Source organism: Heloderma suspectum, chromosome W (assembly GCF_057233095.1).
Source record: "Heloderma suspectum isolate Gila_16-S chromosome W, 16-S_ref, whole genome shotgun sequence".
Classification (NCBI taxonomy): domain Eukaryota; kingdom Metazoa; phylum Chordata; class Lepidosauria; order Squamata; family Helodermatidae; genus Heloderma; species Heloderma suspectum.
Window position 1 is genome coordinate 58,996,866 of NC_139475.1, and position 17,141 is coordinate 59,014,006.

At 48.9% G+C, this 17,141-nt stretch overlaps 1 protein-coding gene across 3 annotated transcripts in view; it reads left to right on the forward strand.

Annotated features, from left to right (window-relative positions):
• The window catches only part of LOC146334061 (dipeptidyl peptidase 9-like), a 71,528-nt gene that overhangs the window by 11,283 nt on the left and 43,104 nt on the right, over positions 1-17,141 (forward strand). For all 3 annotated transcript variants that reach the window (XM_084825362.1, XM_084825363.1, XM_084825361.1), the window contains exons 4-7: positions 2,598-2,710; positions 4,563-4,736; positions 5,354-5,522; positions 15,227-15,340. In XM_084825362.1, the coding sequence (XP_084681488.1) occupies positions 2,598-2,710; positions 4,563-4,736; positions 5,354-5,522; positions 15,227-15,340 (570 nt within the window). The remainder of the gene's footprint in view (positions 1-2,597; positions 2,711-4,562; positions 4,737-5,353; positions 5,523-15,226; positions 15,341-17,141) is intronic.

Consider the following 17,141-nt stretch of genomic DNA (forward strand, 5'->3'; position numbering starts at 1 on the left):
AATGGTGGTGTCCAATTCATGACGAATCTGAGCGACTTTATCCTCAAAGTGCCGCGCAAACTCGTCACAGCGTGCTACCAAGGGTTCCACCGTCTCTCTCCCTGGCCCGGGATGTAACAGGCCGCGAACCACTCGGAAAAGCTCCGCCGGACGACACTGAGAAGATGCAATGCTGGTGGAAAAGGATTGCCTGTTTGCCACCCTCACCGCCACAGAGTAGGCTCGATAGTGGGCTCTTACCTGTGTTCGGTCAGACTCAGCACAAGTTTTCCTCCACCTGCGTTCTAGCCGTCTCCCCTCTTGCTTCATTGCCCTCAGCTCAGGTGTATACCAAGGAGCTGGCCGGGCTCTGCTCAGAGGGAGAGGGCGCTTGGGCGCGATCGTGTCAACTGCCCGAGTCATTTCTGCATTCCACAGAGCGACCTGGGCTTCGACAGGAGCACCAGCCATACCAGCAGGAAAATCCCCCAGAGCCCTCTGGAATCCATCGGAATCCATTAATCTCCGGGGGCGGACCATTTTAATAGGTCCCCCACCCTTGCAGAGGGGGAAGGCCGCCAGGAGTCTAAACCTCAGCAGGAAGTGATCTGACCATGACAAAGGGACAGATGTTAATTCCTCCACTTTCAGATCACCATCCTCCTGCCCAGTCGAGAAAACCAGATCAAGCGTGTGTCCTTTTATATGCGTTGGGCCGATGACATGTTGGGACAGCCCCATGGTTGTCATGGCGGCCATGAAGTCCTGAGCCGCCCCGGATACAGCGGCCTCGGCATGGAAGTTGAGATCCCCCAGGACCATCATCCTGGGGGTCCTCAACACTAATTCCGAGACCACCTCCGTCAGCTCAGGCAGGGAGTCCGATGGGCAGCGGGGAGGGCGGTACACCAACAGAATCCCTAATCTGTCCCGGTTACCCAACACAAGGTACAGACACTCAAGATCTGCACTCGAATGAGCAGGAAGCCTGGAGAGGGAGATTGAATTCCTATAGACCACGGCAACCCCCCCTCCCCGACCCTCAAGTCGGTGTTGGTGCTGCACGGAGTACCCAGGAGGGCACAGCTGGGAGAGAGTGACCCCTCCCAGTTCCCCCACCCAGGTCTCAGTAATACATGCCGGGTCAGCCCCCTCATCCACAATGAAATCATGGATGAGGGAGGTCTTATTTTGGGCCGACCTGGCATTCAGCAGCAGCACCACCAGACCCGAGGGCAGACTGGTAAGGCTGCCAGGAACCATCAGGTTGGGGGAAGAACCAGAAGAGGGGACAGCTGTAAGGTGTCTAGCCCCTCTTCTCCTCAGCTGGCCTGTTAATCCCCCAACGCCATACCTCCCCCTACCCGTGACCACAGTTATGGTGGCACCTCCCCCACCCCCTGAGTTGCCCAGTAGTCCTCCCAGGCACATATTAAAATATTAAGGTATAAAATATACAACAGTTTAAAAGAAAATAAAAAAGATAAAAGAGAACAGCAGCTAAGAAGGAGCAGATAGTCCACGTTTGCCCCTTCCCCTGGTCTTTAAAGCTGCTGCCCTCTGCTGCTGCTGCTATTTGCTGCTGGTGTTGTGGCTGCTGGTGTCTCTGGAGAGGCAGGTGGGTAGATCTTCAGGTCCTACGCGACTCCAAGTGCGACGCTAAGTGCGCACTTAGCGTTGCACTTGGCGCGACGCCGAGGCGCAGCCTCTGGCAGCCCCGCCTTAAGTACCTGTGGGCGGGGGCAGAAGCAGGCTCAGGATCCACCTGGTGCAGCTGCTGGCTGGTCCTCCTTCCCCATGCTCCTTCCCGAGCAGCCTCTGGCAGCCCCGCCTTAAGTACCTGTGGGCGGGGGCAGAAGCAGGCTCAGGCTCAGGATCCACCCGGTGCAGCTGCTGGCTGGTCCTCCTTCCCCAGGCTCCTTCCCCAGATAAAAGGATATTATCCTTTTGGGGATAATATACCTGAATACATACTGTACTGTAACTTATTTCCCTTTTATTTTCAAAACATGACATCTTTTTAAAAACTAGATTATCCACACGAGTTTCAGTCCATATTCCAGACCAGGGGAGTCACCCAGAATATAGTTGGAGATGTTAGGGGTTTTTCTACAAGCTAAATGCCCCATATTCAGCTTTTCTGTGAATATGAAAGCTTTTCATATTCAGCTTTTCTTAAGAGGTCTAAACCCCAAGGTGCTGGTTTAGACCTCTTAAGTTTCACATGATCTGGATCCTGCCATATTGTTTCTACCCCCACTCTCTGGAAATTAACAGTTCGCTATTGAGGGCCCATTTCAGCTGCCATCCTCTCTGGAGGAGTGGTTGCCATTTCTCCATGGTGATTCTACCTGTTTCCTTCCTTTTGGATGAAAGGTAAACAAGAACGTTATTCCACCACATATTCAGGAATTATTGCTTTTAGAGGTCATAATTCTCTCTGCTATTTTAATATAATACTAGGTTGCTTTTTAAAGATATTTGAATTAGGTTTGCAACATCAGTCACTTAGATTAGGCAATGAAATAAACACACACACGTCTGTATTTTGATAGACATGCTCCCAATTAATGGACGGACAGAAATTCAATTCTTTCTTTCCTTGCTGCTTCCAAAAGGAATGCCATATGGAAGCAGGGAGAACTCCCTCCTCTACTCTGAGATTCCCAAAAAGGTACGGAAGGAAGCCCTGCTGTTGTTGTCATGGAAACAGATGTTGGATCACTTCCAGGTGAGGGGCATTGGACCATGTTCTGGGCTCCCTGGCTTTGTGGTGCCCAGTGGAGTCAGGAATTGTATTCTGTTAAATAAATTTAAAAAATCCTTATTCTGCATTTAGACTAAATTTGGCAACTCTAGCATGATGCAGTGAGAACACCTCCTGTGGCACCCACCAACCTCCCCGTCCCTCCTGGTTTTAAAGTTTTTGTTAGGTTTTTCTTTAATGTATTTTTTAAAAAAACTGGGAGGTTGGTATGCTGCAAAGAAAAACACCAGCCTCCAGTACCACCTTTATTTCCAAGAATGTATCTGTGGTCCATGCGATATTCTTTCAAAGTAAGGTTGTTGTTGTCCAGAAAAAAAAGAAACCACTAAGTTGGGGTGGTAGAGAACGTTCGGGGGTGACAGATGGGATATCAGGGAGCTGGGTGTGTGTCTTCCCTGGCTTTTGTGAGTGTGTGTCTTCCCTGGCTTTTGTGAGTGTGTGTCTTCCCTGGCTTTTGTGAGTGTGTGTCTTCCCTGGCTTTTGTGAGTGTGTGTCTTCCCTGGCTTTCGTGAGTGTGTGTCTTCCCTGGCTTTCGTGAGTGTGTGTCTTCCCTGGCTTTTGTGAGTGTGTGTCTTCCCTGGCTTTTGTGAGTGTGTGTCTTCCCTGGCTTTTGTGAGTGTGTGTCTTCCCTGGCTTTTGTGAGTGTGTGTCTTCCCTGGCTTTTGTGAGTGTGTGTCTTCCCTGGCTTTTGTGAGTGTGTGTATTTAGCTTGTGTGTGTGTGTGATGCAAATGGGTGTTTTGTCTGTGTAGGTGTTTGTTTCTCTGAGCACCTTGCTTTCTGTGAAATGGGTATCGGAGCAGATAACTGCGAGTGGTTTTATGTTTTGGAACTCAGACCCCATTTCTGCCTTGTACTTAAGTTCTTGGGCAATTTTTCTTTTAGCCTCCCAGTTTGCCTTCTGGGAAATAGCAGTTTCCTGACTTGCTGTGCCCACCATGGCAGCCATTTTGTGAATGGGCAAGCCCCCATGACAGCCATCTTGTGAGAGTGCCCATGACACTCAAAATTCCAAATGTGCCCACCAGTCCCCAAAAGGATGAGAACCCCTGGATTAAATAATGCACATTTGACCTCACTCTTACAGCTCTGTGTTGTGATAGGGCAGTGGTGGGGAAATTGTGGACTGCCTTATGTGGTTGGACTCCAGCTCCCATCAGCCCCAGCTAATATGGCTAATGGTCAGGGATGATTGGAGTTGTAATCAAGCATCTGGAGGGCCACAGGCAGAAAGCCCCTAAAAGATTTGGGGCCCAATCTTTCCATTGGTATTGATGCAAGGTTTTTCCTAAGCTTGATTGCTCTGTGGAGGGGGATTTGCAGGGGGGGGCAGAAAGGGGAGGGTTAAGCCTTCCTTCCTCATCTGTGATTCCACTAGGAATTCCCCCCTGCATGGCTGGAAAAACCTCCCAATGGAAAGAGTTTTTTCTAAGTTTAATTGCCATGCCGGGGGGGGGGGGGAGGTTGGAATCCCCCTTGAAAATTGCCCCCTGCTTTACAGTTAAACTGGGAAGCAAAGCTTCCCTTGGCATCAATGGATGTTGAGTGCTCTGGGGAATAGACCTGTGGCTGTAGGAAATAGGTTCATGATCCACGGGGCCAGGCCTAGCAGTGCTCCTGGCCACAGATTCACCACGCCTTTGATCAAGGCTCTCCCCCCTCTCCAGAAACTGAAGTGTGAGTGACTAGCTTAAGGTCGCAGACTAACTCTGTGGTGGAACTTCCTCGCACTTGGCTCTCTATCTCCTGTGCCACCCTTGATTCATGCACGTCTGTCCCTTTCTTCACTCTTGCTGGCTCTCTCCACTTTCTACCAGGCTACCCCTCACCACGGGATGTATTCCAGGGAGGAGGAGCTCCTGAGGGAGCGCAAGCGGCTGGGCATCTTTGGCATCACCTCCTACGACTTCCACAGCAAGAGTGGCCTCTTCCTTTTCCAAGCCAGTAACAGCCTCTTCCACTGTTGGGACGGAGGCAAAAATGGCTTCATGGTGAGTATCTTACCAGTTAGTACAGTTAATTTCAGGAATGCGGCGCAACTCTTGAGCGATCCCATCAGTTGTTGCCTAGCTCCTCCTATTGGTTCCAGCCTGGGCTCTGATTCCAAATGGGCTTTTAGGGTCTTCCCCTGGATGTTGAATCCATCCCACTCCTAGAGTGGCTTTGCATGTTCAAAAGAACATAAGAAGAGGCTTATTGGATCAGATTGGAGCCTCTCTAGCCCAGTATTCTCTATCATAGAGTGGCCAGCCAGATATCTCTGGGAACCTCTCAAGCAGGACATGACTGCAAGGGCACCCTCCTGTTTGTGTTCCCCAGCATGCTGCCTCTGATACTAGAGTTAAAATATAACCATCATGAGTAGGAGCCACTGACTGCTTTATCCTCCATAAATTTGTCAAATCCCTTGTTAAGTTGGGGGCCCTCACCACATCTGGGAGTGAGTTCTTTTTGTCTGCCCTGAATCTCCCACCTTCTGAAGCTGAATCTCCCAGCTTCATGGGATGACCCCCTTCCTAGGGATTCTAGTATTATGGGAGACAGAGATAAACTCCCCCCCTCCCTACACCATGCCTAATTTGGGAGCATTTGCCTCCTCCGTCCACAGATGTCCCCAATGAAGCCTCTGGAGATCAAGACACAGTGCTTGGGTCCCCGGATGGATCCCAAGATCTGCTCCGCTGATCCATCTTTCTTCTCATTCATCAACAACAATGACTTGTGGGTGGCGAATATTGAGACAGGAGAAGAGCGGCGACTGACCTTCTGCCAGAAAGGTAGCCATTTTGATGTGTGCACCTGCCCTCACGCACACCTCCTCTCTAGAAGGGAAACCCCTGAAAGGGACATTTGCTAATAATGCATCTCTCCATGTACTTTGCTTTTGAATGGTAGTTGTCAGGGGCCCCTTCTTAGCAATAATATTTTCTTGTATCTAGGGATGTATGGATTTTGCAAAATCCATTCTGTTTGTGTGTCGAGGACTGTCAGGTACCGTTAGTTCCATCATCCGCTCATCAATGGAATTGGATTTTTTCTGATTTCCCGAATTATGTACATGCGAATTTTTCCAAATGTGAATTTGCTCAAATTCACACTTGTGAAAATGGGTGCATCCCCCCCCATGCACATTGTCATGCTTTACCCTATGGGGGAAATGTGCATTTTCAGCCAGTGTTTTTTTATTTTACATACTTTTCTATGACAATTTGCGTAACATTCTGGAAAGTAAAAAGCAAACTGGTCTGCAAGTCCATGGAATCTGTGTGACTCAGGTAGCAGGTGATGGAGAAAACCTTTCTTTGCCTTGTGACACTGGAGCGCCATTGACAGAGTAAACAATACTGGACTGGATGAGTGAATGGCGGCTTAAAAAACAGGGCTTAGGCCAGGCTTAGCTGGGAGAGGCCGGGAGTAGTAGTCCAGCACATTTGGATTGGTTAGGGAAGGCTGGCCTAAGTTCCTCCCCTTTTCACCTGGGCTGGGACCATTGCTCAGTGACAGAGCACCTTCAGAAGGTCCCTGTTGTCTCCAGCTAAAAAGGATCGGCCAGTCTCCAATATTCCATTCCTGGGCAAGTATTGGAGTGCATGGTGGCCTCCCAACTCCAGGGATTCCTGGATGAGACAGATTATCTAGATCCATTTCAATTTGGCTTCAGACCCGGTTGTGGGACAGAAACAGCTTTGGCCGCCTTGGTGGATGACCTACGCCGGGAACTAGACAGGGGGCGTGTGTCCCTGTTGGTTCTGCTGGACCTCTCAGCGGCTTTCGATGCCATCGGCCATGGTATCCTTCTGGGATGGGGCTTGGAGGCACCGTTTTGCCGTGGCTCCATTCCTTCCTGGAGGGGTGGACCCAGAATGGGGTGCTGGGGGACTTCTGCTCGACTGTCTGGCCATTGGCCTGTGGAGTCCCTCAGGGTTCCGTTTTGTCCCCCGTGCTATTTAACATACACGTGAAACCACCGGGGGAGGTTGTGGGGGTTCGGTAGCACCAGTATGCTGATGACACCCAACTCTACTTTTCCTTTCCATCTAATTCCAAGGAAGCTGTTGGGGTGCTGAACGGTGTCTGTCGGCGGTAATGGACTGGATGAGGGCAAACAAACTGACGCTTAATCCAGACAAGACAGAGGTGCTCCTGGTCAGTCGAAAGGCAGATCAGGGAGTAGGGGTTCAGCTTGTGCTGGATGGGCTTAGGCTCCCCCGAAGACGCAGGTTCGCCGCTTGGGTGGACTCCTGGATTCAGCCCTGAGCCTGGATGCCCAGGTTTCGGCGGTGCCCAGGAGTGCATCTGCACAGCTAAAGCGCGTGCGCCAGCTGCGCCCGTTCCTTGAGATGGCTGACTTGGCCACAGTGACACAGGCCTTAGTTACATCCCGTTTGGATTACTGTAACACGCTCTGCATGGGGCTGCCTCTGAAGAGTGTTCGGAAACTTCAGCTGGTGCAAAGAGCAGCTGCCAGGCTGCTGACTGGGGCTGGCTACAGGGAGCATACCACTCCCCTGCTAGAACAGCTTCACGGGCTCCCGGTCTGTTTCCGGGCACAATTCGAAGTGCTGGTCATGTCCTATAAAGCCCTATACGGCTCAGGTCCAGGTTATCTGAAAGACCATATTCCCCCCTATGAGCCTGCTCATGCCCTGAGATTATCCGGGGAGGCCCTTCTCGCAGTCCCACCACCCTCACAGGCTCGTCTGGGGGGAACGCGGGAGAGGGCCTTCTCAGGGGCTTCCTCAAGGCTCTGGAACTCCCTTCCCATGGAGGCGAGAGTGGCATCCTTCTTGGTATGTTTCCGCAGGCAGGCAAAACCCTTTTTTTTCCAGCAGGCCTTTGGGGATACCTAGTCTGGACCTGCCCCTTCATGGATCATTGCCTTGTTGTGGCAAAGGGGCTTGTGTAACTCAGTGAAGCCATAAGCTATGCCGTGCAGGGCCACCCAAGACAGGCAGGTCATGGCGGAGAGTTCTGACAACATGTGGCCCACTGGAGAAGGAAATGGCAACCCACTCCAGTACTCCTGCCAAGAAAACCCAATGGAACGTATCACAAGGCTAAAAGAGATGACGCCGGAAGATGAGCCCCTCAGGTCAGAAGGTGTCCAATATACTACTGGGGAAGAGCAGAGGGAATTTCCAAGTAGCGCCAGAAAGAGTGAAGCGGCTGGGCCAAAGCCGAAAGGACACTCAGCTGTGGATGTGTCTGGTGGTGAAAAGAAAGTCCAACGCTGTAAAGAATAATATTGTTTAGGAACCTGGAATGTACGATCAATGAATCAAGGTAAGCTGGAGGTGGTCAAGCATGAGATGGCAAGACTGAACATCGACATCTTGGGAATCAGCGAACTAAAATGGACAAGCATGGGCGAATTTAATTCAGGTGACCATCATATCTACTACTGTGGGCAAGAATCCCTTAGAAGAAATGGAGTAGCACTCATAGTCAACAAAAGGGTGGGAAAAGCAGTACTGGGGTACATTCTCAAAAACGATAGAATGATCTCAGTACGAATCCAAGGCAAACCATTCAGCATCACAGTAATTCAAGTCTATGCCCCAACCACTGAGGCCGAAGAAGCTGAGGTTGATGGGTTCTATGAAGACCTACAACACCTTCTAGAACTAACACGAAAAAAAGATGTCCTCTTCATCATAGGGGATTGGAATGCCAAAGTAGGAAGTCAAGAAATCACTGGGATAACAGGCAACCATGGCCTTGGTGTACAAAATGAAGCAGGACAAAGGCTAATAGAGTTTTGCCAAGAGAACACGCTGATCATAGCAAACACGCTTTTCCAACAGCACAAGAGGCGACTCTACACATGGACATCACCAGATGGTCAATATCGAAATCAGATTGATTATGTCCTTTGCAGCCAAAGATGGAGAAGCTCTATACAGTCAGTCAAAACAAGACCTGGAGCTGACTGTGGCTCAGATCATGAGCTGCTTCTTGAAAAATTTCAGCTTAAACTGAAGAATGTAGGGAAAACCACTAAACCATACCGGTATGACCTAAATCATATCCCTGATGAATATACAGTGGAGGTGAGGAATAGATTTCAGGGGTTAGACCTGATAGACAGAGTGCCTGAGGAACTATGGACGGAGGTCTGTAACAGGAGGCAGCAACTCAGTCCATCCCAAAGAAAAAGAAATTAAAAGATGCTTGCTCCTTGGGAGGAAAGCTATGGCAAACCTAGACAGTGTAGTAAGAAGCAGAGACATCACCTTGCCTACAAAGATTCATATAATCAAAGCTATGGTTTTCCCAGGAGTAACGTATGGCTGTGAGAGCTGGACTATAAGGAAGGCTGAGCGCCGAAGAATTGATGCTTTTGAACTGTGGTGCTGGAGAAGACTCTTACGGATTGACTGCAATCAATCAAGTCAGGAATTTCCTGGAGGGGCCATGTTTTGCAGAATTTGTGTCCCAACAAATATCGGGGAAATCGAAGTCCCCCATTACTACTACATCATGCTTCCTTAAAACATTGGCTATTTGCTTTTCAAAAGTTTCATCCTTGTCTTCTCCTTGATTGGGTGGCCGGTAGTAGACTCCGACCACCAGGTTCCTTTTATTCTTTGCTCCATTTATTTCAACCCAGATGCTCTCGATGGGGCTACCAAGCTCCTCCTCCTGTATTTCTGTGCAGAGATATGTATTTTTCACATACAGTGCAACCGCACCTCCCTTTCTGTTCCTCCTGTTCTTTTTGAACAAGTTATATCCTTCAATTGCTGTATTCCAGTCATGAGAGTCATACCACCAAGTCTCAGTTATACCTATCAGGTCATAATTTTCCTCCTGTATTAAGAGTACAAGTTGGTTCTGTTTGTTTCCCATACTCTGGGCATTAGTATATAGACATCGAAGAACATGTGCTTCATAGTCTGGCTTTCTTCCTACATGTGTCTGAAGACTATTATTGGGCGCTATCAGAGCTGTTCTCTCCGTTGCAGTGCATGCACCTACGTCCATTGTTACCCCCAACATTACATCTCCCTTCCCCGTAGGATTCAGTTTAAAGTCCTCCTGATGAAGTTCTTCCTGCTGTGGCCAAACACATCCTTCCCAGCCCTTGTGAAGTGCAACCCATCCCTTGCCAACAGCCCATCTTCCAGGAAGTATAGCCCGTGGTCCCAGAATCCAAATCTCTCTTGTCGGCACCACCTTCGTAGCCAGTCATTCACCCAGGGTATTTTTTGTTCCCTTTCTATCCCTCTTCTGACTACTGGAAGGATGGATGAGAAAACTATCTGGGCCCCAAAGTTCTGGAGTTTCCTTCCCAAAGCTTCATAGTCTGACGTGATGTCTTCGTAGCTCCGCTTGGCGGTATCATTTGTTCCCACATGGCTGAGAAGAAAGGGATACCTGTCAGTGGGCTTTATGAGTGCAGGCAACCTTTCAGTCATGTCTCTAATCCGTCCTCCCGGGAGACAACATAACTGGCGAGTCCACGGGTCTTCGTGACATACTTGGGTCTCGATCCCACGCAGCAAGGAGTCTCCCACTACTACCTTTAAACTCCCTTTAAAAGCCATCCAAACTGGTGGCCATCACTGCATCCTGTGCTAGCGAATTCCATAGTTTAACTGTGCGCTGTGTGAAGGACTTGGTTTCATCTGTCCTGAATCTCCCACCCATTAGCTTCATACGATGACCTTGGGTTCTAGTACTTTGAGAGAGGGAGAAAAATGTCTCCCTATCCATATTCTCCACACCATGCATAATTTTTGTAGACCTCTCTCATGTCTCCCCTGACCCTCCTTATTTCCAAGCTAAACAATCCCAGCTGTTGTAACCTTCTCTCATAGGGGAGATGCTCCAGCCCCTTGATCATTTTAGTTGCCCTTTTCTGCACCTTTTCTAGCTCAACAATATTGTATTTTAGGTGTGGTGACCAGAACTATACACAGTATTCCAAGTGTGGCCACACCATAGATTTGTATAGGGGCAGTATGACATCGGCAGTTTTATTCTCAATCCCTTTTCTAATTCTGCCTAACATGGAGTTTGCCTTTTTTTTTTCTTTTTTTTTTTTTTAATAGTGGCCGCACACTGGGTTGACATCTTCACTGAGCTCTCCACCACAACCCCAAGATCTCTTCCCTGGTCAGTCACCACTAGCTCCAACCCCATCAGGCTATGCTTAAAGTTGGGATTTTTTGCCCCAACATGCATCACTTTACACTTGTTTACACTGAACTGCATTTGCCATTTTGATGCCCATTCTCCCAGTTTGGAGAGATCCCTTTGGAGCTCTTCACAATCCCTTTTTGTTTTAACCACCCTAAATAATTTGGTGTCACCGGCAAACTTGGCCACTCACTGCTCACTCCTAATTCCAGATCATTTATGAACAGGTTGAAAAGAATTGGTCCTGATACATATCCTTGGCTGACCCCACTATTTACTTCCCTCCATGGGGAGGATTTACCATTTATTCCTACTCTCTGCTTTCTGTTCTTTAACCAGTTACCAATCCATAAGAAGACCTGTCCTCTTATTCCATGACTGCTAAGTTTGCTCAGGAGTCTTTGGTGAGGGACTCTGTCAAAAGCCTTTTGGAAGTCCAAGTAAACAACGTCTACCGGATCGCCCCGTCTACATGTTTATTGATACTCTCAAAGAACTCTAAAAGGTTAGCGAGACAGGACTTACCTTTGTGGAAGCCGTGTTGATTCTTTCTCAGCAGGGCTTGTCCTTCTATGTGTTTACTAAGTTTATCTTTAATCATGCCTTCCACCAATTTACCCGGAACAGACGTTAAGCTAACCGGCCTGTAATTTCCTGAATCCCCCTTTTTGAAAATTGGTGTGACATTGGCCATCTTCCGGTCCTCTGGTGTAGAGGCGGATCTTAGGGACATGTTGCATATTTGGATTAGAAGAACAGCAATTTCATATTGGAGTTCTTGAGAACTCTAGGATGGGTACCATCTGGGCCCGGTGATTTATTTGCTTACGGTGTATCAGTAAGGTTGAGAACTTCATCTTTTGTCGCCGCTATTTGCCTCAGTTCCTCAGAGCCCCTCCCTGAAAACATCCGTTCAGGCACAGGTATCTGTCCTATGTCTTCTGCAGTGCAGACGAATGAAAAGAATTCATTCAGCTTCTCCGCAGTCTCCTTGCCCTCCTTTCACTCCATTGTCATCCAGCGGGCCAACGGCCTCCCTGGCTGGTTTCCCGCTTCTGATGTATCTAAAGAATTCTTTAGTGTTGGCCTTGGTGTTGTTAGCGACATGCTCTTCAAATGGCTGTTTCGCAGCTCGTACTGTCTGCTTGCATCGCCCTTGTGCAAGCTTGTGCTCCCTCTTGTTTTCCTCACTTGGGCGGGGCTTCCATTTTCGGAAGGAAGCCCGCTTTTCTCCAGTAGCTCCCCTAACGCTGCTCGTTAGCCGTGCTGGAGACCTCCTGGACTCGGTGCTGCCTTTCCTAACCTGTGGTATGCATTTTAGCTGGGCTTCCGTTATTGTGGTTCTTTCGTAATCGCCAAGCATTCTGGAGGGATTTAATCCTCTTGACTCCCCCTTTTAGCTTCCGTTTCACCAGTTCCCTCATTTCAGAGAAGTTTCCTCTTCTGAAGTCAGATGTGACTGTGCTGGACTTCCTGGGCAGTTTTCCACTTGAATGCGTATGAAATCTGATTGCACTGGGATCACTGTTTCCAACTGGGTTGACAGCATTTACATCTCGTACTAGGTCCCTGGCAGCACCACCGAGGATTAAATCCACGGTCGCCTCCCCTCCGGTCAGTTCCATGACCAGCCGTTCTAGGGCACAGTCGTTCAGGGCATCGAGAGATTTACCCTCCTCATCGTGGCTGGAACATGCATTTACCCAGTCTGTGTGGGAGTAATTGAAGCCGCCCATTCTTACAACACTTCCTCGTTTGCCAGCCCCCTTGATTTTCTTTTCCATCTCAAGGTCACTCTGAGCATTCTGGTCTGGGGGATGATAGCACGTTCCCAGCACTAAAGTAGTTTTGGAGCCCGGTATTGGCAGCCACAGTGCTTCTGTGGAAGAGCCTACCCCTTTTAGGTGCGCTGGTCTGCTCGACACTGTGCCCTCTCTGACGTACAGGGCAACACCCCCTCCAGTACACCCTTCCCTGTCCTTCCTGTAGAGTTTATATCCAGAGGTGACCGTATCCCACCGGTTCTCTCCGCTCCACCAGGTTTCTGTAGTGCCCACTATATCCAGGTTCTCCTTTGAAACCAAGCACTCCATCTCCCCCATTTTGGTGCGGAGGCGTCTCGCATTTGCATAAAGACACCTCGACACGGTGTCCCTCCCCAGATGCCTCTGGCGTGTGCATCTTCTGCCATGGGATGTTGGCCCCCTTGATTGGCCGTTGTGTTCTGCCATGTACTCCTGGCCTATTTCCTCCCCTTCTGCATTTGGGCAATCGAAAACATTTTCATCTTCATCCCTTTGGGATGATTTAACCCGAACCGGATGCCTCCAAGCTCCTGTCCCCAGGGTTGAGTTTAAAAGCTGCTCTGCCCCCCACTTCTATGTTTAGCGCCAGCAGTCCGGTTCCATTTTGGTTCAAGTGGAGCCCGTCTCTCTTGTACAGGCCCGGCTTGTCCCAAAACGTTCCCCAGTGCCTAACAAGTCGGAACCCCTCCTCCCGGCACCACCGTCTCATCCAGGCATCGAGGCTCCTCGGCTTCTAGCTGGCCCTGCACGTGGAACAGGTAGCATTTCCGAGAAAGCCATCTTGGTGGCCCTGGATTTCAGCCTCCTACCTAGCAACCAAAATTTGGCTTCCAGGACCTCACGACTGCATTTCCCCACATCGCTGGTACCAACATGGACCTTGACCACCTACTCCACCCCAGCACTATCTGCTAGGCTATCTAGACGGCGCGTGATATTCGCAACCGTCGCAGCAGGCAGGCCATTCACCATGCAGGCTACACGCCTGTCACAGACCCAGCTGTCTGTGTGTCTAATGATCGCATCTCCCACTGCCACAAGCCCCCCTGCCTCCGGAGGCACATCCTCGGTGCGAGAGGATGTTTGTTCGTCTTCTGAGGAATGGGTCCCTTCTAAGGGACCATTTCCCTCTTCCTCAGAACGACGTCCTCCTTCCCCGAGACCCGCATTCTCCATGACAGCAGAGGAGCTGTCGCCCTGGGAGTGGGACACAGCTAATGGGTCCCTGAAGGTCTCATCCACCAACCTCTCTGCCTCTCTTAGCTTCTCCAGGTCAGCAACCTTGGCCTCGCGGGAACGCACTTGTTCCCTGAGAGCCAGGAGCTCATTACACTGAGCATATACTGCATGTGGCACTCAGTGCAATAGACTGGATAGCCTCCACCCCCCTGCTGGCTTCCTACCTTCATAACTGGTTTTTTATTTGGGTGCATTTTCCCTGGAGAACTTAGTTGACTACAAGAAGGTGGGGAAATTATTTTTAGTTACTTACTGTGAGTAGGAAGGGAAGAGTTTCCTGCCCTGGCTTCCTCATCCTGTTGCTAAACTCACACAGTTGCTTAACTCGCTTGTTTGCTGATGCTTCATCACTGGGGCTCCTCACACTCAGAGCTGGCTCCCTCACAAGTGTGCCTCCCTCACAAGTGTGCCTCCTTATATAGATAGGCCCAACTGCTGCTGCAGTGAATCTGATTGGAGGGCCTCGTTTGAAAAGCAAGGGAGACTGTGTGTGAACTCCTGGTCAGCACTGGCTTTCAGTGGCTGGGAATGTGGGTCAGTTGGTCCCCCAGGGAATGGTGACTCCTGTTCAGGAAGGAGGACTCTTAACAGTAGTGAATGGGAGACCTATTGAGGGGAGATCCTCTATTCAATGGGTTGTTGGAGGGGACAGCAAAGAAAAGGTGATTTGGGAAGGCTGTGGCTTGCAAGGTCTGGAGCCTTTTCCTGTGTGTTTTTTAAAACTTAAATGCTATGCTGAGCCCTTAAACTTGCTATATTTAGTGAGCTGCTCTTTAAGGCCTAAAGCCTGAGCCTAAACTGAAGCTAGCTTGCCCTTTTTTCCTGCTTTAAGCAGACTCTTGTTCTCCCTTTCTAAGGTTGGGGTTAGTTTAAAATATGCAGCTGAGGGTCTTTTCAACCACTCAGGGATCTTTGCTAATGCAAGGCCTATAAGTTCTTGCTGGATTCTGAGCCTCCTCCTCCCCCCCCCCGCCCCCTTTAGCTCTCTTGTAAGTGGTTAACCTTCTGGGATTTAGCTGTGCCCTTGTGTTGGCTTCAGCTGCTATTTATCAATTTTAAATTTTTACCTGAGGTACTTTAGTAGATATTTAAGTAATTTCACTTACCTTTCCCTCGCACAGTTGCTTCACTCGCTTGTTTGCTTATGCTTTGTCACTGGGGCTGAGATGCTTCGTCACTGGGGCGCCTTGCACTTGGAGAGGTGTGGTGGGATGGAGCGGTGTAGAGCTTGGTATAAAGCAGCCTTGTTTGTTCTGTTCCCTGGCCAAAGCTCTTCTCCTTCCTTCTTTCCACAGGCTTATCCAGTGTGCTAGAGGATCCCAAATCAGCAGGTGTGGCCACTTTCGTCACTCAGGAAGAGTTTGACAGGTTTACAGGGTACTGGTGGTGTCCCATGTCTTGCCAAGAAGGTGAGTGTTCTTGATGTCCAGCTGTGGGCAATTATAACTGGGTCTAGACCAGCCTTCAATAAACCTGGTGCCCCCCAGATGTGTTGGACTGCAACTCTCATCGTTCCCAGCCAGCTGGGAACATCTGGGGGGCACCAGGTTGGGGGCGGCTGGTGTAGATCTTGGAAGGTCTGTTCTCCAGCTCACAGTCCTTGGTGGTTAGTGGCAGGACCTGGGAACTTGAGCTGGAAAAGAATCTGGAGCTGCAGAGTAGGTAGAATGCACCACTTTGAGTAGGCAAAGGCAGATGGTCAGGTTCGTGGTGTTTTTCTGCGGAAATTTCTGATACTCGATAGACAGCACAATTGGAGAAATCCCTCCGACTCCCAGCCCAGACAACCTATCCAGAAGGATGCCATGGTCGATGGTATCGAAAGCTGCTGAGAGGTCCAGGAGAATCAACAGGGTCACACTCGCCCTGCCCCTCTCCCGGCAGAGGTCATCCCACAGGACGACCAGGACAGTTTCCGTTCCAAAACCGGGCCTGAAGCCCGATTGAAATGGATCTAGGTAACCCAGAGAAATCCTTGCCTGAAAACCTGGGGAGCAGTTGGCAGTTAGTGTAAACAAGCCAGACGTTGGAGGCACAGAAGTGGGGAGGGAGAGAGTGGTGGCCTTCTCAGTGGTGTCCCAGTAGTTTTAGAACTCCCTTCCAACTAAATTGTGTTTGGCCCTTCTGCAGTGAAATGAACAGATTGCTGTTCAATAAAACAATGGATATTATTGAACGTTAGTCCTACGTAGAGTAAAACCATTGAAAGGAACGAGGCTTAAGTTAGTTGTGACTAATTTAAGTCTCTTTCATTTTAATGGATCTACTCTACGTAGGAATAACATTAGATATTACCCAATCTCTTTGTGTAGCATTAGTGAAAGCATGGATTTGTCAAGTTAATTTGTCTATTGGGGTCAACTTCCAAAGTTTTTAGGTACCACTGTTTGATGCTTGGCAGCGACTCTTGTTTCCAGTTTGCTGAGATTTCTTTGTGCGTATTTGTTCATTCTTTAAACTTGAAATATCACAGTACTCTAAAAAGAGCTTTTATTCCCAAACATTTGGTCCATAAAAAATTAAATCCTTCTCTTTCTATACTCATAAAACTGTGGGCTCTCTTTAAATGTCTTTCCAGCCTCCCAAACCCCAAATTCTGGATTTCCAAATTTCTTTGCAGACATAATTCTCTGTGAGTTCAATGGGGCTTACACATTATAAGATTGCAGGCTTTGATAAGATTGCATTAACAAACAGGTTAAAAAGTAAGAAGTAATGGGAAAGAACACTTGGGCCTCTTCCATCGGCCAAAGGAACAAGAGCCTCAAGCAAGCAAGAACACAACAAGGGAAGATCAGCCTGGCCTGGAGTGCATTTAAATGCCTGTTTATAGCTCACCAGCTTTCTTCTGGCCTTGAAAAACTGACCTCCCTCCTCTTCCTTTTCCCTGCATTCCCCTTCCCTTGTGCTTCCTGTCATTTTAGTTCATAAGCCCGATGGCAGGGCTTGTGTGTCTCTTTTACTTTATTTATTTCATTTCTATACCGCCCAATAGCCAAAGCTCTCTGGGCGGGTCTCAGAAATTAAAACCAAAAAGTGCAGGGTAAAACAGTAAAAAATACAAAAGCATTAAAACTGCAATATAACAATACAACCAGAATAAAACCTAGCAGCAATGCAGAGATTTAAAATACAGGTTTAAAACAGGAAAGCTAAAAGACTGGAAAGCTAAAATGCCTGGGAAAATAAAAAGGTCTTCACCTGGCACTG